At 37.0% G+C, this 27,422-nt stretch overlaps 2 protein-coding genes across 2 annotated transcripts in view; both read right to left on the bottom strand.

The window, feature by feature from the left end:
- LOC137410522 (lanosterol synthase-like) overlaps positions 1-27,422 on the bottom strand; it is a 294,280-nt gene that overhangs the window by 262,555 nt on the left and 4,303 nt on the right. The window lies entirely within an intron of this gene.
- On the bottom strand, positions 177-27,055 carry LOC137410520 (intraflagellar transport protein 140 homolog). Its single transcript, XM_068095949.1, has 28 exons — positions 26,901-27,055; positions 26,330-26,551; positions 26,118-26,248; positions 25,677-25,828; positions 24,619-24,794; positions 23,218-23,413; positions 22,225-22,364; positions 21,127-21,219; positions 20,358-20,444; positions 20,156-20,258; positions 16,597-16,688; positions 16,181-16,308; positions 14,698-14,815; positions 13,781-13,926; positions 12,042-12,183; positions 10,843-11,008; positions 8,375-8,564; positions 8,014-8,275; positions 6,734-6,840; positions 5,310-5,405; positions 4,304-4,436; positions 3,171-3,443; positions 2,751-2,933; positions 2,113-2,319; positions 1,609-1,821; positions 993-1,159; positions 685-826; positions 177-533 (listed from the first exon to the last, which is right to left on the bottom strand). The coding sequence occupies exons 1-28, from the start codon at positions 27,042-27,044 to the stop codon at positions 324-326; spliced, it is 4,419 nt and encodes a 1,472-aa protein (XP_067952050.1). The 5' UTR covers positions 27,045-27,055; the 3' UTR covers positions 177-323.

The following is a 27,422-nucleotide window of genomic DNA, read 5'->3' as shown; positions in this document are numbered from 1 at the left end:
TGATGTTAGATGATCCATAGCGTGGAAGCTGCATTGGGTATTTCATTCACATTCACTTGAGGTTCGTGTGGGCCCGGCGACGGGTTTGTTCCTGCTGCACTCGATAGTGGAGTCTTATCAACTCCTGTTATTACTCGCATCAATTATGTGTAGGAGCATGAATGAATAATTGAGAGGTGTAATCAAATCAGGTGGTGTTTGTAGTTTTACATGTATTGTATAAAACCAAAATTTTGCAGTGTTTTCTTGCAAAATTGTGTTCAAAGAAAGAATAATCATGGACGGCATCCTATGTAATAGTATTAAGTGTAGTAGAGATGTTTCTAGTCATAATCAATAACTTCTTCGTCGATTGCCTCTCCCTGTATCTCGTCATCATTGTTTTCATCAAACTCTGTGTTTTTATCAGGTCCGCTACCACGTCCTAGCGGTATGTTTAAATGTTTGTGTATAGATTCCAAGGTGGACATGCTAACAAAGTAGCTTGGATTAACTGATGACTTGCCTCGTAGTTCTTGCAACAGGTTGTATGCCTGTAATTTAAAGAAATGATGTCAAACTTCCTTCGTTACAAAAATCATAGCTACCAGCAAAACAATATGACAAAACGATGAAGTATCAGTTGCAGCAACTCCTGCAAAGTAATTTATGTGAAGAGCACCATGAGTTGCCATGCATACGAACCATATTGTAGTTTCCTTTTTTGTGGTAATGTTCAATCATGAAGCCATACAAATCTCCCAGCCTGACACTTGTATCTATCTCAGGCTCCTCTAACAGTATTTGACAAACTTTGACAGCCTCGTCGGGAGAGTCCTCATAAGACCTAGATTCAGTTTATAAATAATGATACGAGAACAAAAAATCTAGAAAGAGCAACAATATTTTTTTCACAGAAACGATATTATTTTGCAGAGCTGAGAGCTCTTTAAACCTAGCTACAAGGATGATGGAAAGTTTCAATGGAATGAAAAGTCAATCATCAAGCTGACCTTTTAGCATTAACAAACTTCTTAATGAGAATAATCTTGTGTTTGAGGGCAGCGAGTCGTTCTTCCTGAAGAGTAGTGTTGCTCAACTTGGCATTGGATATGCTCTTGGCAGCCTCACCGAGTGCCCCAAGGGCTTTCTCATAGTTTTGATATTCATCTATTTCAGCCTAACAAAAAAGGCCATTTGTGATATTGGTGCTACCTCTATGCAAGCTAAAAAAAAACAAACCAATCACTGACATCCAGCATAATTTAACAGAATGCTCAAGCTAGTGTCTATTAGCCCATAGACAGGCGCGTTACAGCATTGTTGAATAAATATTGTCTGGGTGCTTGAATCAAACCAATTTAGAGGTAAACAGTTTGTTTCTTCTCTATGGTGAAAAGTGATTTTCATCTCTTCATAATATTGCTGTAAACCTTTTCATAAGTACAAACACATGAATATTATGAAGGTGTATAACACGACTATACAAGTCTTGAAATTTCCTTGAAGTTGTGCATTTGTTAGAGTTAGATAAGAGCGTGGTTGGATGAAGATTGACAAGCGAAAGCATCCAAATGTATAGGGAGTAGCCCACTCACTGATCTATGAGATTTCTTAGAGGAAGGTTACCTGAGCACAGGCCTCGTAGAACGAGGCAAGTGAGTCGAGTGCTCGTCCCTTGGTGTAAAAACTGATTATATCTTTCATCACTTTGGGGTTCTTTGTCCAGTCAAGACTTTGAAGGTAGTTAGCTGCCATAACGTAGATTTCCTTTTGACGAGACACACCAGCGTAAAAGGTTATTTTTTCTGTATCCCCAGATTTTAGCAAAGCCTTCATACCCTGAGTGTGATAAAAGCACATATGAATATGATCTGCAGCAAACTAAAATATGTATACAGTTGTTTGAAGAGTCATAACCATGAATACCCTCAGTGAATTGTAAACAATCATTTTCATTGCAAAGGCTTCCTTCAGATGTTCTGTCATCTAAGCAGCTAACAATGCCGGCATTAAAAACTCACTATACTGGATATTGCCCAGATTTGTCTTTAACAATCATAAGTGTAAACTGACTTGAGATTTAAAAAGCAAAAGCTCCACTGATGTTGTATTTCCAGGATGGTGCCTCACCTTGATCCTATTACCAGCCTGTGTGTATTTCTTAGTGGCCAGATGGTACTGCCTCTGGTTCATACATACTGTGGCGATCGCCTCAAGCACCTTCATGCGTTCACTCTCTGTCTCGTTATCATCAGATTTTTCTGGAGTTAGCTTCTCTACGAGGTCCTCGGTGAGCATCACATTTTGTTCATTGCACAGCTTTAAGGCATCAATATACTACAGAAAGAACATGACAAGTATTTAACGGTATTTATGTAGCAACGCACAATGTGAGAGCGTGAGCTGAATGTAATGCTGAAGCATTACCTAACATTTTGTGGCAATATTTACTCATATTTTTTTTGCTATAGAAAATACTTGTATATTTTCAGTTTTTTTACTAAAATAGCAATGACTTTCACTGTAAAACCCAACTACTCTCCTGTTAAGAACAAACCAAGAGGTAAATTATACCCTGTAACACTATAAAACTATTAGCAATGCATCATATAGGGTATATATCTTACAACAAAGTTGGCTGAATGTACACGGCTCGTAAAAAATGCCTTCGCGTACAAATAGTGCCTAAACTGTCACTTACTCACAATCTAACTTCATAATCCTATAACATCCTAATCATCAGAAATGAATAACAAGAGCAGACAAACCTTGCGACCAACTGCAAGTAAGTCTACAGCTCTGTCAAACTGTCCATTATCCAGGAAGAACTGCGCACATCTCTTAAGAACTTCAGGATCTGTGTTGGATGTGAGACTTTCTGATATGACTTGTAGCGCCGCAAACTGCTTTGTTTCAAATGCCAAATCTAACGCTTTAGAGAAGCTTCCAGCCTGTTGAATATTACAATAACATTAACCAACATGAATGACTAGCAAGGGTAACATAACCCCACATTAAATTGAATACATGTATTTTGAGAGTTTTTCAAGCTAACCGGGAAGCTATAAGTACTAGCTCTGACAATCAAGGACAAACAACACAGAGATTTATTAAAATACATGTTGATAAATCTGTAATAACACAAACTTTCAAAGGTTTTACCAACACAAGAAAATTTTCCAACTCACTTTGTGGTAGAGCATAACAGCCTTGTCCTGGCAGCCATGTTTTTTCTCATAATACTTGGCAGCTTCTAGCATATCCTCTGAAGTACCGAGCAGTGCCAGATTCATTAGCTGGTCGTCCATCTCATGCTCCCGGCAAAGACGAATGGCATTTCCATAGGCCTGCGCTCTCGTGTAGAAATGAATAGACTCCTTAATCTGGTCCTGGTTCTCATATGTCCGTGCGAGCTGATAGCAAGCTGCTCGGTCCCCGATATCATTGCATATCTCGGCAGCCTGCAACACTACACTTTATGATTTGTTGTATGTTTACGACAGAGTCTGGTTCACACAGTAAACACTGTGGTGATGCTAGGAACAAGCGAAAGAGTCTGTCATGCACTGTTCAAAGATAAATAAACAGCCATGCTGTCTGTACAAGACACTATTGATAAGTCAAGCTAATTAGCTGGTACAATGATTACCAATTTTACTTGGGTAGTTACCTATAACCAAACTAGACAGTTACCTACAACCAAACTAGACAAGGAGTTTTTCCGACACTACGAATACATAGAGTTACATTACATTTTAATGCAGTGTTTGATCAATTCTATGCTTTTATGAATAGCTCTAATTTATACCATTTGCAAAATATTCTGGTGTTTTTATTATATTGCAACTTCACCTTCTGCTAACACTGCCTGGCAACTGATCAACAAATATTGAACAGTTAGAGTAATTGCACTTTTTACCAATATATTTGTAACAATTTTTACTTGCTCTGGCGTTCAATACAAGTTTTTTTCTACAATATTCAGAGATTTCTACAATATCCAATTAGCTATCAGACTTGTCAGCCAATCAGTGAGCTTTATGGTTTCTTCGAGGGGCCAGCTGACTCAGCATTAATCTGCTAAGCTGTTATGACAGGAAGTGACACGGTTTCATGAAAGTTTTATAAATACACCATGGAAAAACTATATTAAAGATCTGTTTGATAAAGGAATTCAAATTAAACTAATTTGTACAGTTTTTAAAGCATCATTTTCCTTAAATATTAAAAACAAGAAAATATACAAAATCATCATAAATAAACAAGATGCATTGAGATAGTAACAAGAACTAAAACTAAATGATTGTAAGGGAGAAAGTACCTTGTCAAGGTTGCCACAGTAGCAGTAAACTCTGACTAGAGAGAGATAATCTTGGGCTGCTTCATAGAACTGGAGGGATGTCTCCATTTCCCCTGTACTCTCCATGTACTGCGCCCACCATTTTCTCAGTGACCTACAACAATGCATTTGTCACATCATGGCACAGCCCAATATGGAGCTTGTTGCATTCAGTTTCAGACATCCTACACTTTCAAAGTTATCATTTGAATGATATATAATCATTGCCAAAGATTAGTTTGAAAATTCCGCAACAATATAAAGAAAACAGAGAGTCCAACCAAGAGGCCTGCTGCATATAAAAAAGAGCATACAGGCTTTCAAAATGAACACTTTGTTGATTGCAGTAGCCAAAGCTGAAGACAACCAATCACAAGCCATCATAAATGTTTGTAAACAAAGCTCATGTGATTTATGATTGGTTGACTAGCTGGCCTTTGTCAGAGATACAACTTTTTAGTAGCATATTTTAATAACACCCCATTTAACATCATCCAAAGCATTTTTTGGCAATAATTTAAATGGTCTTTGGTGTTCAACCAGTTTACAAATTACAGTAACACAAACCAGCAATGGATTGAGAGGAATGGCTACGTCATGATACCAAACAGTCACCGCTACCTGAAGTATGCATCTACATTTAACACAGAAATTAGTTTCTACTGCAGTATATATACCGGTAAGTAGCTCTTATTAGTTGAACTTGGCAACAGCCAAAGCTGTTACGAAAGTGATTGCTAAATAAGTCGAGTGTGATAAAACTTGGCTTCAGCATCAGTACATGGTACTAAAAAAGGTCGGGGGGGGGGGGGGGGGGGGCCTTAGCAACTCCAGCTCTACAGTTTATCTTTGACCAACTGCACTCTTTGCAGTGAGTCAATTTACATCATTTATCAATTATCCGGTTTATAACAATAAACCCCTTGTTTGTTATGGTGTAAGGGCTTGACTGCAGATGAATGCAAAAAAGCTAGAAAAGAGATCTCACTTGTCTTTAGATTTGAGGACGTATTTCTCTAAATCCTGTGGTTCATCAAACAGCATCCTCGGAACTTCAAACTTCTGTGTTCCAGAACGCTCATAGCTGCAAAGTGGAAGGTTCTAATGACTCGGGACAGAAGAGCGTCGCATGGGGAAGAACATAAAAAGTGACTTCACATGACAACACAGTGCATCATAGAAAAACTGGCCTCAAGAATAAAAGGCATAGCAGCCAGGCAAGGCAGCACACAATTTCTCTCCATACTCCAAATAATGGCATGCTCTGTCATCTGCTCTAATATATTAAGAACACCTGCAAACAAGTGCCTGTTTTATAAATTCATTCAGGAAAGAACAGACACAAACACTTGATATTCTAAGTCGACTTTCTAAAACTTCTAAGTTCTAACATAGAGTTAGAACTTAGAGTTAAAACTTGAAAGTCTTAAAAAGTCGACTTAGAATATCAAGTGTTTGTGTCTGTTCTTTCCTGAACTCCAAGTTAGTACTAAGTATTCCAGTACCTACATGTAAGTACCTACATGTAGGTACTTACATGTAAGTACCTACATGTAAGTACCTACAGGTAAGTTCTAAGTTTAAACTAGTACTGCTATTCATATTTTGGCATTTTTGTAATTATGACATTTCAAAATCATTATTGAGAAATCTAACACATATTGCTAGCACTACTATAACATACATTGCTAGCACTACTATAACATACATTGCTAGCACTACTATAACATACATTGCTAGCACTACTATAACATACATTGCTAGCACTACTATAACATACATTGCTAGCACTACTATAACATACATTGCTAGCACTACTATAACATACATTGCTAGCACTACTATAACATACATTGCTAGCACTACTATAACAAACATTGCTAGCACTATTATAACATACATTGCTAGCACTACTATAACATACATTGCTAGCACTACTATAACATACATTGCTAGCACTACTATAACATACATTGCTAGCACTACTATAACATACATTGCTAGCACTACTATAACAAACATTGCTAGCACTATTATAACATACATTGCTAGCACTACTATAACATACATTGCTAGCACTACTATAACATACATTGCTAGCACTACTATAACATACATTGCTAGCACTACTATAACATACATTGCTAGCACTACTATAACATACATTGCTAGCACTACTATAACATACATTGCTAGCACTACTATAACATACATTGCTAGCACTACTATAACATACATTGCTAGCACTATTATAACATACATTGCTAGCACTACTATAACATACATTGCTAGCACTACTATAACATACATTGCTAGCACTACTATAACATACATTGCTAGCACTACTATACAGTCTATTAATATAACATATAAATTATTACAAGAACAACACATAATAAATATGGCACCTACTATGTAATGGCGCTGTTGACATCCCCCTTCTCCTCGAGGTGCTTAGCAAAATTATACAGAGAACTGCGCAGGTGGATTCTATCACTTGACTCAGCTATGGCTATGGCCTGCAACATAACTCTATGTATATGGCCTGCAATATAACTCTATGTATTTGTCAATGTTAGTGAAATTAGACTAAGTAAACATGAATTAGTGAGGTTAAACAAAACGCTTTATGTAAACATAATATTGTATTTGTATGTAAATTGACCAATCCGTTCCAAAGTATTCCCAAACTAACTCTTTTAGACCTTTCAAATAAGAAAAGACTAAACTTAACTTTTTAATTTACTGACTATACAGTAACTATGGTATTGTTGGTTTGTATTGACAGCTTCTCTCCTTTTTACCACTTATACTTGGCTTATGGTTCAGGATTATGTTAACTTTATGTGAAGCAAAAAGGAGGGCAAACCTTCAATGTTACTTTAAATCGATTTTGTCACTTTTTTTCTATACAGCGAGACCTATTCTGCGAAGAAAAAAATGGTGTACGTCTAAAATAAAGTAAAACAAATATATAATTTTACTATAATAAGAGAGGTGTGTACCTATTTGTCATCTGTCTCTAGGGGAGTCAAGGTTAGGATAAAAGATAAATTTCAACTATACTCCAACGCGTAACATTCCAGGTGGTAGACCGATGCTGGAACACCTGCACCAATTGACTGCCCATGGATATTTCTGAATAATTGCGCAGCTACTTTTTATCTGAACTTTATTGGTACACATGACAATCTATCACGGCACACCAGACTACCGGGGTACTATATACAGAGTACTAGTCTTTGCTATAAAAGCATTACAAAAAAGATAGCACAGGAATCAAGTCCAGATATTGAGATTCTCAGCCGAGCGCACTACTAACTGCGCAACTCAATCACCTTGTTGCCGCATGGAATAATTATGCATATATTTATTACATGTAACGATCAGTCACCATGCACAAGCAATTATGAAATACTAGTACACAGGCAGTCCCGCGCACCATGAAAGATCATCATGTGTAATAACTAAGCGCATAATTATTCCAAAATGTGGCAAGGTGCCCAAGTGGTGCAATGGTTGGCGCGCCAGTCTACCAATCCACCATCCGAGTTTGATGCCTGTGCGAGGGAATCGTTTTCCCTAATGTTCCTAGCGTGGCTTCGAACGGACAGATACGGCTCCTATTATAGTAAGGACTAAAAGTTCCATCACTGCTATGATAACAGAAGAAGAGGCTCCGACCAACTTACCTTATCCCACTGCCCATTAGCTTGATATAACTCGTTAAGAAGATCGTATCTTTTACAGTTTTTAAGCAGTCGCTCAGCATCGTCGAGGAGACCGAGTTGAATAGCCAGTACCGCAACTCGTGCATCCAGCTCTGGGTACTTGTTTGCCTCCCTCAAAGCCTTGGCCCCTCTTGCATGCCCCATGTTCCCTAGGCAAACTGAGGCTACATCCAGCCGGCGAGATTTGACACACATTTTAGCCATATTCTCCCAAACAGACTCACTAAAAAAGAAATGAGTCGACAACTCCAATATAAGGCTCAGACTAAACTGAATGGTCTAAAATACACAAGGATTGTAACACAATGACAACATCTGCTACCTTTTAATAAGTTTTATAGCTTTGAAGGCTTCATCCATGTTGCCAATGGTTAGATAAAAGCTAAAATTCATCATAGCATCTGTCGATGACTTGCTCGCCTGCTCAAGGCCTATAAAGTCTCTCATAGTTCTTTTGGCAACGTGTGGAGAGGGAGACGGGGCGACAGCAGGCCTTGGAGTCAGTTGGTTGTCTGCAAAAGAAAGTAAAATGCTTTAAATAGAGTAGGAGAGAATATGTGACTGGAAGAAAAATGAACAGAAGCTGTTCCTAGAAGCACCCTAGATTTTTCTCTTGCAAGATGTTGTTATATGTGGTATCTTTTATCGACTTTATCTTGAACAAAAACAATTACTAGAAAACATATTTGTGCACTTGTGATGATGCTGGTTATTAAAAACCGGTCAATTATTTATCGGTTTATTTATAAACCAATAAATATATAGCTTTATAATATATATAGATAATAATAAATATAGTTTATAAATATAACCAATTGTTTAATTTATTTATATTATTGGTATATTAACAATGGTCAATTAACAAAACACTCTTCTACTTTTCCCTAGCTTAGAATACAGGGCTACTGTGAAATAACATCTTAAATATTTTAAGGCTTGGATAGACATTGACGAATAACTTTTTAATCTCTATCACACCTCTTTCATACAGGAGGTATCATGCGGAAGGTATCATGCAGAAGGTACCATGTGGAAGGTACCATGTGGGAGGTATCATGGGGAGGTACCATACAGGAGGTACCATGCGAGAGGTACCATGCAGAAGGTAAAATGCGGGAGGTACCGTGGGAGAGGTATCATGGGAGAGGTACCATGGGAGAGATACCATGCAAGAGGTACCATGCGGAAGGTTCCATGCGGAAGGTATCATGCGGGAGGTACCATACAGGAGGTACCATGCGAGAGGTACCATGCAAGAGGTACCATGCGGGAGGTACCATGCGGAAGGTACCATGCGGGAGGTACCATGGGGAGGTACAATGCGGGAAGTACCATGCCGAAGGTACCATACAGGAGGTACCACACGGGAGGTACCATGCGGGAGGTACCATACAGGAGGTACCATGCAGGAGATACCATACAGGAGGCACCATGCGAGAGGTACCATACAGGAGGTACCATGCGAGAGGTACCATGCAAAAGGTAAAATGCGGGAGGTACCGTGGGAGAGGTATCATGGGAGAGGTACCATGGGAGAGATACCATGCAAGAGGTACCATGCGGAAGGTTCCATGCGGAAGGTATCATGCGGGAGGTACCATACAGGAGGTACCATGCGAGAGGTACCATGCAAGAGGTACCATGCAGGAGGTACCATGCGGAAGGTACCATGCGGGAGGTACCATGGGGAGGTACAATGCGGGAAGTACCATGCCGAAGGTACCATACAGGAGGTACCACACGGGAGGTACCATGCGAGAGGTACCATACAGGAGGTACCATGCGAGAGGTACCATGCAAGAGGTACCATGCGGGAGGTACCATGCGGAAGGTACCATGCGGGAGGTACCATGGGGAGGTACAATGCGGGAAGTACCATGCCGAAGGTACCATACAGGAGGTACCACACGGGAGGTACCATGCGGGAGGTACCATACAGGAGGTACCATGCAGGAGATACCATACAGGAGGCACCATGCGGGAGGTACCATACAGGAGGTACCATGCAGGAGATACCATACAGGAGGCACCATACATGAGGCACCATGCGAGAGATGCCATACAGGAGGCACCATGCGAGAGGTGCCATACATGAGGCACCATGCGGGAGGTACCATACAGGAGGCACCATGCGAGAGGTACCATACATGAGGCACCATGCGGGAGGTACCATACAGGAGGTACCATACAGGAGGCACCATGCGGGAGGTACCATACAGGAGGTACCACACGGGAGGTACCATGCGGGAGGTACCATACAGGAGGTACCATGCAGGAGATACCATACAGGAGGCACCATGCGGGAGGTACCATACAGGAGGTACCATGCAGGAGATACCATACAGGAGGCACCATACATGAGGCACCATGCGAGAGGTACCATACAGGAGGTACCATACAGGAGGCACCATGCGGGAGGTACCATACAGGAGGTACCATACATGAGGCACCATGCGGGAGGTACCATACAGGAGGTACCATACAGGAGGCACCATGCGAGAGGTACCATACATGAGGCACCATGCGGGAGATACCATACAGGAGGTACCATACATGAGGCACCATGCGGGAGATACCATACAGGAGGCACCAAGCGAGAGGTACCATACAGGAGGTACCATGCAGTCCATCAAGCATCACTGCTGTTCTGCTTAAACTTTTACATGTTTACACAATAATATCTGCTCCATTTTTAGTCTATCACATCTCAAATACAAAAATATAAAATTTTAATTCAAAATAAATCTTATATGCTAAACAAGTTGGAAATAGAAAAGTTCGCCTACTGACCTCCACCGGCGCTAGCGTCTGCCAAAGCATCTGACTTGACAGCAAAATAAAAGTAAGGCACCTCAAATCCAAGGAAGCTGTTATGAGTTCTGTGCATGGCAAAGCTGTCTTGTATCATCGTTCCGTGCTCAGGAGTAGAGAAGAGTGAAACCACCAGGGACTCAGCCTGTAACATACGAGCTAGTGGCATTGCAAAACCGACGCTAACAACAGCAGTAAGATCTGAATAACCAAGCAATAAATTGTGAAAATGAGTAAATTTATAGAATGAACAATCGAAGAGCACAAGCTATAACTCAGCACTCTCACCTTGACATTAGTAAGCAGCTAAAATAAACAACTTATCAACTATATCCTCCCTTAACATCTCAGAGCAATAAGGGAGCTAATCAGGAGACCAATACAAGTTTGAAAGCTGAATGTTAAGTTCAATTCATCAAGCAATCAGTAACTTTAACAGAAAAATATTTCTAGACACTCTGGTCATGCTTTAACAGCATTATTGCTCCGAGTTTACGATGATCTCTGCCCTTAAATAAAACCCACCAGTCAATCTTCATTGTGGTTTTTTATGTCGTAAGAACCCTAAACCTTTGTCTGGTTATCATATATTCATTAAAGTATTTAAAGACGAACTTACACCAAACTTAAGTAGTTTTTATCAGAAAATATCAGTATTTTTCTATCATTTGCGATTCTTTTTGATGACTTTAATCTTGAAGCACCTGACTGGATGTTTCAAGATTAAACTCCGCAAAACTTGATCACGATTAAAACACTTACAAGAAAAGTATGTGCGAAATGACGTCACTAGTTATTATCATTGCTATAGTTTGTATCGACTATTGCGTTCAGGTTACAGTGTTACACGCCTCTATTCTGTCGGCCCCTTTGCAAAGTCCTAATCGCTTTTTCGCTACATCTGAGCACTTGAACCGAAATCAAGTTTTGTCCAGTTTAATCTTGAAACATCCTGACAGTCAGACGATCTCAAACATCAAAAGCAATCGCAAATGATAAAAAATACCGATACTTTCTAAAAAAATTAACTAATATTTTGTATAAGTTTATCTTTAACCCCTTTCTACATAAGACTTAGGGATGAGAGGCTTGATGGACAGGTAGTACAATAGAGTAATCAGCTAGTAGAGGTAAAGCACTGACTTATATGTCTGAATGAATAGAGTTATCACTCTCACCTCCTGCATAGTATTTCCCTTTGTAGCCACTGTTCCTGAAATGCGTTTTACCTCACAGACAATCAATTTGGGTTCTGAGCAGTCCCAAAACTGACTGATAGGGTATCTGCTGGAGATGTCCTTAGCGGCCTGGTGGCGGCCTCTATGCAAGATATGAGGATTTAGTTAGAAAACAGCAACAATCATGCATTAGGTAAAAATAAATTACTATTATTATTATTTCTAAAAAAAAATAATTATCTGGTCTAACCTTTCAAACATGTAGACAAGAAACTCCAGTGTAAGATATGTTTTATTTTATTGTAAACTAGTAAACTAATACCATGTCCCGTGTAACTTGAGAGATCATCATGTGTAATTAAGTATGTGCATAATTGTTCCACAAGGTGGCTGAGTGGTGCAGTGGTTAGTATGTTGGGCCACCAAACCGAATATCTGAGCCCAATTCCTGGGTGATGCATTTCCTAACGATCTAAGAGTGTCTTCGGACAAACACGTCTCTTATTATAGTAAACATATGGCGGAGGTTGCAGAGGCAACAGACGAACACTTTGGTAGTCTATATTTCTCGAAGCAATATCTAATTGTTTACAGCAATTCTTGACAAGGTCAGTAAGTTCAAACAGCCCTATCGCATGAAACCAAACATATGACATTGGAAAATACTAATCTTCCACGACTTATACGCTCAGCCATTTTCCTTTCAGCAATCTTTAAAAAACCAAAACTATGACCGGTGCCAAGGTCTCAGTGATATAAAGCTTTAAACTTTAAGAAGACTGCTAATTTTTGTAAAATACGATTTTTTAAAACTGACTTGATGATTGTGTATAAAGATTTTGATATTAAAAATTACATCGCAACTACGGATATGAACGAACAATCCTATACAGCTGCTAAGGAAGTAACAGGATCTATGTCTACGCGTATTCTCATTACTGTATCTATGAGATTCAAAGAGTAAATAGATTTACTGAAGCCATCAATCCTTATTTTTATGTCATGATAACACAACTCCTAACGATGCTCAATGCCTAAGTTAAATTAGACCTGTACATAATCTATGTTTATGTATTATTGTTGGACCTTTTTTAATTTTAGAATAATAAAACTTAGCTGTGCATGAAAAATGCTCCAAACATACAGAAAACAGAGGAAATACACAAGTCACAGGTCAAAGTGACAAGCTGCCACACTGACAAGTAGCATGTCTTAGGAAAAAAGATTTGTCACTCATGTTTTATAATCTATGTATTTATTTATATATGTAACTAAATATATGTATCTATCTACAGTATGAACATATCTATTTTGAGATGTACATCTATCTACATATCTATATAATTATCTATGTATCTCTCCGTCTATGTATTAATCTATGGATCTATCTATGTATGTACCTATCTATCTAATTATTTATCTCTCTATCTATGTATCTATCTGTTTATCTCTTTTTGTATATATTTATCTGAATATCTGTCTACTTGACAATGATGACAAAACAGCCATCAGCAGAGCCATTTAATGATCATATAACTACCTTATAATTTCCCCACTACTTTTGGCTACCGAAAAGCAAATAACGCCGTAAACTCAAAAATAATGAGGCACTCTGTTGTTCGCTGTTTCCTGCAGAGATAGAAAATACTACACAACTAAACACATAGCGTGACAGATTGTGTAGAAATCCGTTTCAAGTAAAGTTGTTTGAAAACTCTAAGGAGTGAATGGTGATTCACCTGTCTATATCTGATATATCCTCTTCTTCTTCAAATGATCCAAGGTCATCATCCTGTTCTCCCCGACCCGTCTCAAAGTCAAAAAACTGTACAGTGTCAAGCTCTGTGTCCCAAATGTAGAGCTTGTTGTCCATCTTACCATCAGACTAGACACACAATAAGATATAAAACCACTTGATTCTTCAAGCTTATAATTGAAAGAAAAGACAAGTAGAATTTGACAGAGTGAGCTGTTCAGTTATTACGTTGCTTTAGCCACAGAGAATGAATTCAGACAACACACTTTCAGTAAATATTTTCTGTTGAAAAAAACGATTGTGAAGACTGTAGATATTAAAAACTTCTCCGACAAAAGAGCCATTTATTAATAAGTAAACAAACAGTTCCCACAGCATGCAAATACAGAAGAGAAATTTGATGACCACACTGGCAAGCGATGTTCAAAAATGGCAAAATATATCAGATGTCTCAAACAGAGTGTACTTCTGAAAGCTTTGCAGTGCAGCAGTCTAAAACTGGTTGACGAATGCTAAAGCCCATAGAAACTTAGACGATCGAAAGTATAAACATGAGATATTCTATTGTTATAAAGCAATCCGTGTCTAATTATTTTATGATGCTCTACTCCTAGCAGAATCATGGAAGGTGCTCAATAACTCTAGCAGTTGTAAACCAAACAGTTCTATCAGGTGTAACCAACAAGAAAACAGAGGTTTACATTAAAAACTCTGAGTTGTGGCAAATAAAATTAACTACAAATCTACATAAAAAAATGTAAAATATAGTTAAGCAAAACTCATACATTTTCCCCACAAACTACATTCAGATAGCAATCATAGTCACAATACCAGCATAACAACTAACTAGATAGAAAAGAACTTTCCAACACAAGACACATATTATGAGTTGTTTCTCACCTGGGTTATAATAAGGCTGACTTTGGTACCATTGCAGTTACATTTGACGGAGACAAGACCTCCAAAGTTGGGAATTATTTCCCCGACGTTCTTAGGTATGTTATGGGCTTTTGCATCTCTGACAAAGAAACATGTAGAAACCAGTATATTGTATACTATCAGGATCATTATGTACACTTTACTAGGCACATTTACTATTTATTTAAGCAAAGTTCTGGTACAGAATGCATACTTTGATAGAGCTGGTGTAGCTTCATGTTGACTGCAAGCTCACAATAGACATCAACTAGTTTTATAAAGGGCATATCAGTTGTCTATCTAGTGTCTATCTAGCGTCTGTCTAGTGTCTTATCTAGTGTTTATCTAGTGTCTTATCTAGTGTCTATTTAGAGTCTGTCTAGTGTCTATTTAAAGTCTATCTAGTGTCTATTTAGAGTCTATCGAGTGTCTGTCCAATGTCTGTCTAGCGTCTATCTAGTGTTCATCTAGCGTCTATCTAGTGTCTGTCTAGTCTATCTAGCGGCTGTCTAGTGTCTATCTAGTGTTTGTCTAGCGTCTATCTAGTGTTTATCTAGTGTCTATCTAGTGTCTATCTAGTGTCTATCTAGTATCTATCTAGTATCTATCTAGTGTCTATTTAGAGTCTATCGAGGGTCTGTCAAATGACTGTTTAGTGTCTATCTAGTGTTTGTCTAGCGTCTATCTAGCGTCTATCTAGCGTCTATCTAGTGTCTATCTAGCGGCTGTCTAGCGTTTATCTAGTGTCTATTTAGAGTCTATCGAGTGTCTGGCTAGTGTCTGTCTAGCGTTTGTCTAGTGTCTATCTAGTCTATCTAGCGGCTGTCTAGCGTCTATCTAGTGTTTGTCTAGCGTCTATCTGGCGTTTATTTAGTGTCTATCTAGTCTCTATCTAGTATCTATCTAGAGTCTATGCAAATTTTTTCTTTTAGAGCCAGCCTTGCTGGTCATGCCCTTGTATACACTTACTGTTACAACTTCAGGTCTGATGCAACTGCCTCAACTAAACTTTAAAAGTGTCTTTCTGTGACAAGCAAATTAAAATGGTTAACTTTCCTATTTAGCGTCATTAGGAGTATCAATGAAAAAGGTTTTAATGCAAAAGATATTAATGAAAAGTTATTTCTCAAATAGTAACAGTGAATTTACCTGGGTTTGTAGCGTTATATATGTAACTGAACTTGCAAAGTTTGCAAAAACATGAAAATATTTAAAAATTTAATATATATATGGTATATTACAGATGAAAACTGCAATAGCAGAACTTAATTTTAGCTAATATCAACACCACACGCTTAAACATCCACTCAACCCAAAAATCTTCTTGAAAATATATTAGAATGTAGTTTCAAATTTGGTTTAAAAGCTTATTACAAAGTTTAGTTTGTAAAGTTATATCTTTTAAAATGAAAGAATTCTACACACTCAAATACTGTGAGTTAATCCATTATTCTATGAAACTGACCTGCGAGAAAGGTCATAGACTTTGATGACACCGAGAGAGCTACCAATGACCAGATAGTTAGCACACACATCCAAAGTAATGGGCACTCCTTCACTTTCAGTAAAGTTGAGAAACTGTTTTACTGTACCCTGCAACCAAAATGCTCAGTTAGACTTCCCTGTTAGACTAGACTTCCCAGTTAGACTAGACACTGTAGGAAGTAGAAAGTTTGAAATAAAAACATCACGAATGACATAAGAATGTCTCCAGACACATGGCTGGGCATTACGATCTTGTCAAAACAGCAAATGAACCGGCACAGCATCAGACAGTTAGCCATATTTATGCTGACACCTCAATACTGGCAGCAACAACTATAAAACCTTAAACTTGTCATATTTCTGTATACAAAGGTAATAAATAAGGTTTACACTCACCTGCATCGTGCGTACTTGGGCTTTTTGTCCATCAATTGTGTAGACATTCTGATTATGTATGGCTACCTGGGAAGTATCACATGTCCAGTTACCTGTAGAGAGAAGGAGACATGTCTACTTGTGCTTGTATAATGAAAAAAAGATATGAATTGCAAATAAAGTGCTGTAGATAGTAAACAAGTAAAATATTGCAAGTTACCAGTATTCGTGTAAGTTACGTACCCTTTAGATATGATATATATAGGTACCCTGTAGATATGATATATATAGGTACCCTGTAGATATGATACATATAGGTACCCTGTAAATATGATATATATAGGTACCCAGTAGATATGATATATATAGGTACCCTGTAGATATGATATATATATAGGTACCCTGTAGATATGATATATATATATAGGTACCCTGTAGATATGATATATATATAGGTACCCTGTAGATATGATATATATATATAGGTACCCTGTAGATATGATATATATATAGGTACCCTGTAGATATGATATATATATATAGGTACCCTGTAGATATGATATATATATAGGTACCCTGTAGATATGATATATATATAGGTACCCTGTAGATATGATATATATAGGTACCCAGTAGATATGATATATATAGGTACCCTGTAGATATGATATATATATAGGTACCCTGTAGATATGATATATATATATAGGTACCCTGTAGATATGATATATATATAGGTACCCTGTAGATATGATATATATATATAGGTACCCTGTAGATATGATATATATATATAGGTACCCTGTAGATATGATATATATAGGTACCCAGTAGATATGATATATATAGGTACCCTGTAGATATGATATATATAGGTACCCAGTAGATATGATATATATAGGTACCCTGTAGATATGATATATATAGGTACCCAGTAGATATGATATATATAGGTACCCTGTAGATATGATATATATAGGTACCCAGTAGATATGATATATATAGGTACCCTGTAGATATGATATATATAGGTACCCTGTAAATATGATATATATAGGTACCCTGTAGATATGATATATATATAGGTACCCTGTAGATATGATATATATAGGTACCCTGTAGATATGATATATATAGGTACCCTGTAGATATGATACATATAGGTACCCTGTAGATATGATATATATAGGTACCCTGTAGATATGATATATATAGGTACCCTGTAGATATGATATATATAGGTACCCTGTAGATATGATACATATAGGTACCCTGTAGATATGATATATATAGGTACCCTGTAGATATGATATATATAGGTACCCTGTAGATATGATATATATAGGTACCCTGTAGATATGATATATATAGGTACCCTGTAGATATGATATATATAGGTACCCTGTAGATATGATATATATAGGTACCCTGTAGATATGATATATATAGGTACCCTGTAGATATGATATATATAGGTACCCTGTAGATATGATATATATAGGTACCCTGTAGATATGATATATATATAGGTACCCTGTAGATATGATATATATAGGTACCCTGTAGATATGATACATATAGGTACCCTGTAGATATGATATATATAGGTACCCTGTAGATATGATATATATATAGGTACCCTGTAGATATGATATATATAGGTACCCTGTAGATATGATATATATAGGTACCCTGTAGATATGATATATATAGGTACCCTGTAGATATGATATATATAGGTACCCTGTAGATATGATACATATAGGTACCCTGTAGATATGATATATATAGGTACCCTGTAGATATGATATATATAGGTACCCTGTAGATATGATATATATAGGTACCCTGTAGATATGATACATATAGGTACCCTGTAGATATGATATATATAGGTACCCTGTAGATATGATATATATATAGGTACCCTGTAGATATGATATATATATAGGTACCCTGTAGATATGATATATATATAGGTACCCTGTAGATATGATATATATAGGTACCCTGTAGATATGATATATATAGGTACCCTGTAGATATGATATATATAGGTACCCTGTAGATATGATACATATAGGTACCCTGTAGATATGATATATATAGGTACCCTGTAGATATGATATATATAGGTACCCTGTAGATATGATATATATAGGTACCCTGTAGATATGATATATATAGGTACCCAGTAGATATGATATATATAGGTACCCTGTAGATATGATATATATAGGTACCCTGTAGATATGATATATATAGGTACCCTGTAGATATGATATATATAGGTACCCTGTAGATATGATATATATATAGGTACCCTGTAGATATGATATATATAGGTACCCTGTAGATATGATACATATAGGTACCCAGTAGATATGATATATATATAGGTACCCTGTAGATATGATATATATATAGGTACCCTGTAGATATGATATATATAGGTACCCTGTAGATATGATATATATAGGTACCCTGTAGATATGATACATATAGGTACCCTGTAGATATGATATATATAGGTACCCTGTAGATATGATATATATATAGGTACCCTGTAGATATGATATATATAGGTACCCTGTAGATATGATATATATATAGGTACCCTGTAGATATGATATATATAGGTACCCTGTAGATATGATATATATAGGTACCCTGTAGATATGATATATATATAGGTACCCTGTAGATATGATATATATAGGTACCCTGTAGATATGATATATATAGGTACCCTGTAGATATGATATATATAGGTACCCTGTAGATATGATATATATAGGTACCCTGTAGATATGATATATATAGGTACCCTGTAGATATGATATATATAGTGCATGTGAGAAGGATAGATGATAACAATAATAATGATAACAATAAAAATCAATCTGATAAAATCACAAAGTCAAAATAAATAAATCAAATAAATAAATTACAATAATTCAAATAAAAAACTATAAAAAAACCCATTTTATATTTTTTTACACTTATTATTGCTACTAGCATTCTGGCAGTCCAGTGCAATAACTATGTGCACGATTATTCCACTTAGCGGCTAGACAGTTTATTGGTACAAGTCACAAGTTCGACTTTAAGTTAAAGTAATCTTTTTTGCTAACCTTTCAACGTGGCTTCAGATGATGGATACAGCTCTCATTATAAAAAAGATTGTAAGTATGCACTTACCAATCCCTTGTAATGTCTGATTGTAAGTATGCACTTACCGATCCCCCGTAATGTCTGATTGTAAGTATGCACTTACCAATCCCCCGTAATGTCTGATTGTAAGTATGCACTTACTAATCCCCCGTAATATCTGATTGTAAGTATGCATTAACCGATCCCCGTAATGTCTGATTGTAAGTATGCACTTACCGATCCCCCGTAATGTCTGATTGTAAGTATGCACTTACCGATCCCCCGTAATGTCTGATTGTAAGTATGCACTTACCGATCCCCCGTAATGTCTGATTGTAAGTATGCACTTACCGATCCTCCGTAATGTCTGATTGTAAATATGCACTTACCGATCCCCCGTAATGTCTGATTGTAAGTATGCACTTACCGATCCCCCGTAATGTCTGATTGTCCTGATTTATTTCATAAACCTCGACTAGTTTTCCGTTCCAGACTGCAGCAGCTTCTGTACCCACTGCCACACCCCTCACCTGTGGTCAATGCAAGACAGTATGAGAACTTTATAGGGCGATAAAAGCACAACAATAAAAAATTGTCAGAAACAACATTTGTGCAACAATAAAACTCACCTGTATGCTTGACTTCATCTCATGATGGACATTATTGGCAAAGCAGTCAATGGAAACTGTTTGTGGACCCAACTGCACAGCAGCCACCTGTATATAAAGCAAATAAAATATATAATACACATAATAGATAAAACATACCAGAACCAAAACATTCAAGACAATCACAAAAATATACTTTTTATAAAATGAATGTAAAAAAAGAAACATTTATATACAGTTCTACCTTCCCAATCACAACTGAGAAACTTGTTTCTACTGAAGCTACCAAAGCTTCAAAACGTAAAACCGCTCCTAACTGGAATGGAGGCGAGCATAGCTATAGCCTTAGTGTGATTAGTTATACAACAGGCTAAGTGGGGAAGGCTAAAAGAACATTCCCTGCAAAACTTGGTATTTCTGATATTAAGTAAAACATAGCTGGGTCCATTTTTATTGAATAGTTAGCACACACCAAGAACAACAATCTTGCAGTAGTTGACTTTAGTACAGCCATAGCAAGATCAAACATCATGGGTCAATAATTTTGCAGTAGTTTATACATGGCTAGTGGGAGGGTGAGGCTATTTCAATGATGTAAGAATCACACTTTAAAATATCTGAGGGTATTACTGTTTATAGATTTAGTACATGAGTGCTATTCAACATACGGTAATTTAATTAACATATAATAAATACAAACACTATAGAAAACTATCTAAAGACTCAATTGGTGGTAGTTCATCTGTAAGCTATAACATAACAATACAACTGCAAGTCATGGTGTACTTACATTTCCTGTGAAATGAGTTTTCATTGACTGTTCTGTCAAGATGAATACGTCATTAGAACTGCAGACTGCAACAAGGTGCTCTGAAGATCCAAACTACAACAGATGACAATAACTGAAACACATGATTATATATTATATTCTAAACATAGAATGAAATGTTTGAAAGCTTCAAAATACGTATATAAAAAAGAGACAGAGAGAGGGAGGAGAGAGGAGAGAGAGGGGGGGAGAGAGGGAGAGAGCGAGGGGGGAGAGAGGGGGGAGAGAGGGGTGGGAGAGGAGGAGAGAGGGGTGGGAGAGATGGGGAAAGAGAGAGAAAGGGAGAGAAAGGGAGGGAGAGAGAGGGAGAGAGATGTCATAGAGCTAGAATGAAGTGTACAGCTGTTACAGACAATGCACAAAGAATCAATAGAGGTGTCATTTTATAGGTGAAGATGCAATGCATCATAGAGCAAACAAAAAACAAAGGCGATATTCTAAAATGATTTCACTATTATGATCAGCAGCACAACAATGAATAAAACTCATAGAGATAACATAATACATCCGGTGTAAACATAATTATAAATCTATATATATATATGAATCTCAGTCTGTCATTCGGTGTGTCCAGATATAGCTATTGAAGACTAGGACTGAAAAATACAGTTTGTGCTAGATTTGATCTCGGAACCATTAACCCATTAACCAGGCAATATCCTTACCGATTGAGCTACATATGTGCAATGATTTGTTAAGCGATATGAGTCACTATGTTGGCTAAGATACACATAGAAATCTGGATTACGCAACGCTCTAAGCTTGCTCTCACGGCTCTTATTAGTAAGTTTAGCAATTATAGCGATAGCAGTGCACTCAAATTAGTCAGTGGCGATGTGCCAGGCTAATGACAAGTGGCAGGCAACTACACTACCTGCCACTGTTTCTAAGCTGTTTTCTAATACCCGTGCAACACCGTGCATTCGGCTAGTACTACTATAGAGTCAAGCAAAGGTAAGTGAAACAGAAACATTAATTGCCTAGTGGTGAAAACTAAAGCAATATCATAGAGGTAACACAAAAGCCTTGGAAGTACAGAAACAGAAGGGAGAGACTTACACTAATGTGTTCCATTAAGCCATCAACTGAAGATGGTGGCTGTAACTTCCAACATGTCTCATCATCTTCTGTACTCTCAGGATTCGGAGAGAATTTCCACATAGCCACATTTCCAAGGTTAGTACCAGCTGCCAGTGTTCCTAAGAACAGTCATGGCCAAAGGGTGAACCAATAATACCATTTCATTAGCAACTAAAGATTGGTTCACATCACATATATCGAAGCATCGATGCCACAATACTTTGGTGATCGTCTATGATAACAATGTTCAGACTATCACAAACCCATCGGCGTTTGCATCAGCGAATACTCCGTGACATTATGTTTTCATTTCTCTTTTTAACTTCTCTCGCAAGAACCTTTTTGTTTTCGCTCAAATCAAATACGAGTCCGCAGCAACTATCATAGACAGAAATAAATAGATTAAACTTTCTGCAACATTGAATCACCATCGCCAAAATGGTGCACATTGTACAGGCTATCACTGATGCTCGGCGAACTATTGTATCCGCGTTGCTTTGTCAATGCTATCGGTTCACAGTGCACATAGCCGATGATGTACAACTCCAAAATACGGTGATATAGGGTGAACCAGCCTTTAGGAAGGATGCGCAGCTGGTTTTATAAAATGCAATGAATTTGTGATAAAATCCTGGAAACTACATACATGCAGTTCACAACCTCTGCAAGGTTTTGTTTAATTTAAGGATATAAAAACTTAACAACTTATTTGAATAGATTTGTTTGCACCTTTTGTAACTGTTCAAAACAAGGTTGTTAACATAGAAAATCTATTTTGAGTCTATTATATAACAAACAGATAAGCGCAATATAAAAATTAAAAAAATTAAAATTATATGATATCTGAAGCAACCTCTTCATTCATCTACAAAAGACGATAGCATCGAACAAGTTAGTGACGGTAACATGGCAGATCCTGACAACGACTGCCAATCTAGGTCAACTGTCATACAATTGCTGCCGCTGACTCACCCCTTTCCTTGCAGTATGCTATACAATTGAGAACTTCATTCTTATCATAAAGTGGCTGATTCTCAAGGGTGAGCACATAGTTATTATTGTTTGCAAGGTCCCATAGCCTGAGAACTCCTTCTCCAGTAGCGGTGGCCAACACTCCGGGATTGGACCAGCAGATGCTTGGCCTGTCTGTTTTACCACTCAACTTCACCTAGAAGAAAGCAAGAGCCAGGCTTGTCAGTGAAATTCTTATGATAAAAAGACAAAAAATTTGCGCAGAATGTAAAATTTCTGGTCTGGGTAGGCAAACCGTAGTGTGAGATTTTATTGTAGAGCACCAATTAGACATACTGTACAATAAATGTGTACAATTAATACACATTTTTCAAAACTGAAGTTTTGAAAATGTGTATTAATTTTAAAGTATAGAAATACATTAGCGACATATCGATATCAGAAGAGATGTTTCCATTAGTATAATAAGCCTCATTCCTCACAGCTAGACCATATCTGTCGCAGAATTGAGAAGCAGGAATTCACAGTCTTCAAGAGCACACATGATCATGAATAACTCCACATGCGCAAGTGGCTCGTTAATGACTACAGCGATTGATGCTGTATGATCTTCCTTGGCCAACATATAAGAGCTCGAGCAATATTCAGTCAAATAAAGTAAAGTTTTAAGCGATAATTACACTGTTTTGAAAACTATCAAAGTAAATGAAGACATCGACTTTTTTGCTATAGTACCAAATACCTAGCATTGCTATAGTACCAAATACCTAGCATTGCTATAGTACCAAATACCTAGCATTGCTATAGTACCAAATACCTAGCATTGCTATAATACCAAACACCTAGCATTGCTATAGTATCAAATACCTAGCATTGCTATAGTACCAAATACCTAGCATTGCTATAGTACCAAACACCTAGCACTGCTATAGTACCAAACACCTAGCATTGCTATAGTACCAAACACCTAGCACTGCTATAGTACCAAACACCTAGCATTGCTATAGTACCAAATACCTAGCATTGCTATAGTACCAAATACCTAGCATTGCTATAGTACCAAATACCTAGCATTGCTATAGTACCAAATACCTAGCATTGCTATAATACCAAATACCTAGCATTGCTATAGTACCAAATACCTAGCATTGCTATAGTACCAAATACCTAGCATTTGGAACTCACTAGAACACAGGTAATAGCAGTTACTGAAAGAACCAGGGTGCAAGTTCGGCTAACAACTTATAGAGCCTCAATTTATAAAGGATCCTTTACAGGACAAAATAAATCTGTAAATGGAAGTATAACCTAAATGATGCATAAGCTGATACTTTGAGAAGATAAAAAGTGAGCAGATAGTTATCTAGACAATTGGTGACAAGCGTGAGAAATGTTGCTGACCTTGAAGAGCTCCTTAAGGTCACCCGAGGGAGAGATGTTGTGCTGAGCCAAAGTGAGGCTGACAGTGATTGTAATGAGAATACTCTTGCTCTCCATAAGCATCAGTTTGCTTATGGAGCCGTCAGTTGTGAAGCACTTCTGTGACTTGCCAGTCTCATTACAATGGTACACTGAGCCTAGAAACAAGGTCAAAGTTGACATATAACCTACCAGTTTAGAATAAATATAAACTGGATTATCGTTTAAAATTGTTTAACCTTCAAGCCTGCACCATTTAATGCTGGAGAGAGATAACTAAAAGGAGAGTATAACTCCCATTATTGGACAAGAGGAGGTAGAAACTTAAGAGGAGAAACCAATGCTGGATACTTTTCCTTCCAGATATTTTCACTTTTAATCAGCTCATTGTCGGTGAATAAGAAAATAACCAAAAATACTGCTTTCTAGCGTGTACATACACTAGATATTTTAATTGAAGCATTCCAAGTGCTGCATTGGGTTTAAATAGCACTAGTCTGCATCATTGCCTAAAAACATTTTCTTGAATGTAACCATACGCTACTGAGATGAGCTAATTCACATACATATTACAATAAAGATATGAATTATTCAATTAAACTGTCTGCAGAGTAACTATATACTTGTTCATTATAACTAACATAAATATTGTAAACAAACATTACTTTCATCACAGGAGTAAAAATGTTAATTTCACCACAGTATGGTTCATATTTTAAAAAGCATTTAACTTGTAAAAGCAGACCATACATCAGCATGCACATGTAGAGGTAACACAACTTCTCATTGACCAGTGGCCCAAAGCTGCAGCAAGCAAAACCTTTCACTCCAAAATGTTTGATATTTTCATAAAAGCAGATCATTGTAAGAATAAGGCATGTGATGTCAATATATTATTTTAAAAATATGATTTATAAGAGGCTATCAAACCTTGTTCATATTATTGACAGCATCAAATAGCTATAAATATAATTCTTTATAGAGACTCTGTCAATAATCACTCGCAAATTCTTAGCCACTATTATAAAAATATAACGAACCTCCTTCCGTTCCAACATAGAAGCCAAAAGCTTCTACCGGGGCACCAAAAGGGCTGTTGCCCGGTTTACCAGGTATCGACTTTTTCCAGTTGAACATGTCAAGGGCTGACTCATCGCCGCTGACTGCTGCCCTGGCGAGTGCTGCCAAGTCTCTGCATTGCGAAAATTAAAAAAGATACAAGGGCAAATACATATACAACATGCTGGAAAATCTTTGATATTTACTGTAAATTGTCAGATATCAGTTTTGGTGACAAAATATATTATTTTGTTCAATTAAAATGCAGAATAGATACCAACATAAAATTTAAATAATTGTTCGCGTGGACCGACAGCACACAGAATTGTCAGTTTCTTAAGAAATAATGATAATGTAAGAGGACTTTTACATCCTGACAAGTCAACAGAAAACCTGAATATAAAAACTACAATTTAACTTACGTGCTCGGGTCTTGGGAAGCTGAAGGCCTAAATATTAGCTCATTAACACTTTCTTGTAAATTTATGTTGTTGAGAGGACTCGTTTGCAGCCGCCCACGAGCATCAGCTTTCCACACGATAACAGCTCCAGTCTAAAAGGCTAAGAATATGCAGTGCATAGACAATAACAAAAATAGCAGTGACCACAGGCTACAAGAGTTGGTATAACAAACCTGATCTGTAGAAACTAGCCGAGATCCTTTAACACTCCAAGCAAGACAAGAAATGGCAGCCTTGTGGAGCTTCGGTGCCTCGTGGAGGTCCCTCTCTCCTTCATTCCAAATCATCAGCTCTCCACTTTCCCATCCTACTGCTAGAATTTTTTTCTGGGCTTGCCAGCAAACAGCTGTACAGTTTACAGACCTCTGGATAGTAGCATGATTCTGTGCTTCACCCTGCAATGAAGCATAGAACCTTGAAGTTTGTTAGTTGTTGCTTTTTTAATGACATCCCTATCTCCACTCCTTAAAGTTGACTTCAAATATATAAATGTATCACGATAGGTTTACAAAAACTAATTCAATGATTGGCAGAGCATTTTCTGCATTTCTATAGTTTTATAATTTTAAAATTGAATGACAACTAATACTTGCCAAAACCTAATAATTGATGTCAAACATTTAAGATACTCATTAAAAAAGCTTGCAAAACAATAAAACTGACATTGCTTAAGCAATACAAAATGCATTACGGTACATATCGGGTATATAAATATTAAAATGATGATAAGCACATGTTACATACATCTTTATTGTAAAGGCTGACTGTTCCACCCTGAATCTGATCATAAGATGTGACGACTAGCAATGGGTGAACTTCATGAAAATAGAGACCTGTGTGTATTCCAGTAGTAACAGTGTCAACCTTTGTATCAAAATAAACCGCCATTGTTCTTCAGTATTTCATTCAAAACCTATTTTCCTACAATAGTTCAATACAAACAATCAAAAACAAACCAATAAATTGTCAATTTTTTTAATTGAAATTTTGTCAATTGATAGAGAAAAAATGTTTACAATTTATATTTTGTGGAAGGTAAACAGCCAGTAACTAAAATGATTCTTAGATTCGTTAAGCATTTTAGGGATGCAAGTTGTTTACAATGCAGAAGCTGATTTTAATTTGAACACAATAGTGATGACAAATCATTAACAACAATGATCGAATATGAAAAAAGAAATAACAATGAAATAAATAATGAAAGTGTTTAAAATTTTCAGTTGCAAAAGTTTTTTATCATTTTGATTAATCACAAACTCCAATTTT

The sequence above is a fragment of the Watersipora subatra genome, chromosome 1, assembly GCF_963576615.1.
Source record: "Watersipora subatra chromosome 1, tzWatSuba1.1, whole genome shotgun sequence".
NCBI lineage: Eukaryota > Metazoa > Bryozoa > Gymnolaemata > Cheilostomatida > Watersiporidae > Watersipora > Watersipora subatra.
Note: the sequence above shows the minus strand (reverse complement) of the source record. Positions and strands in the feature narration are given on the sequence as shown.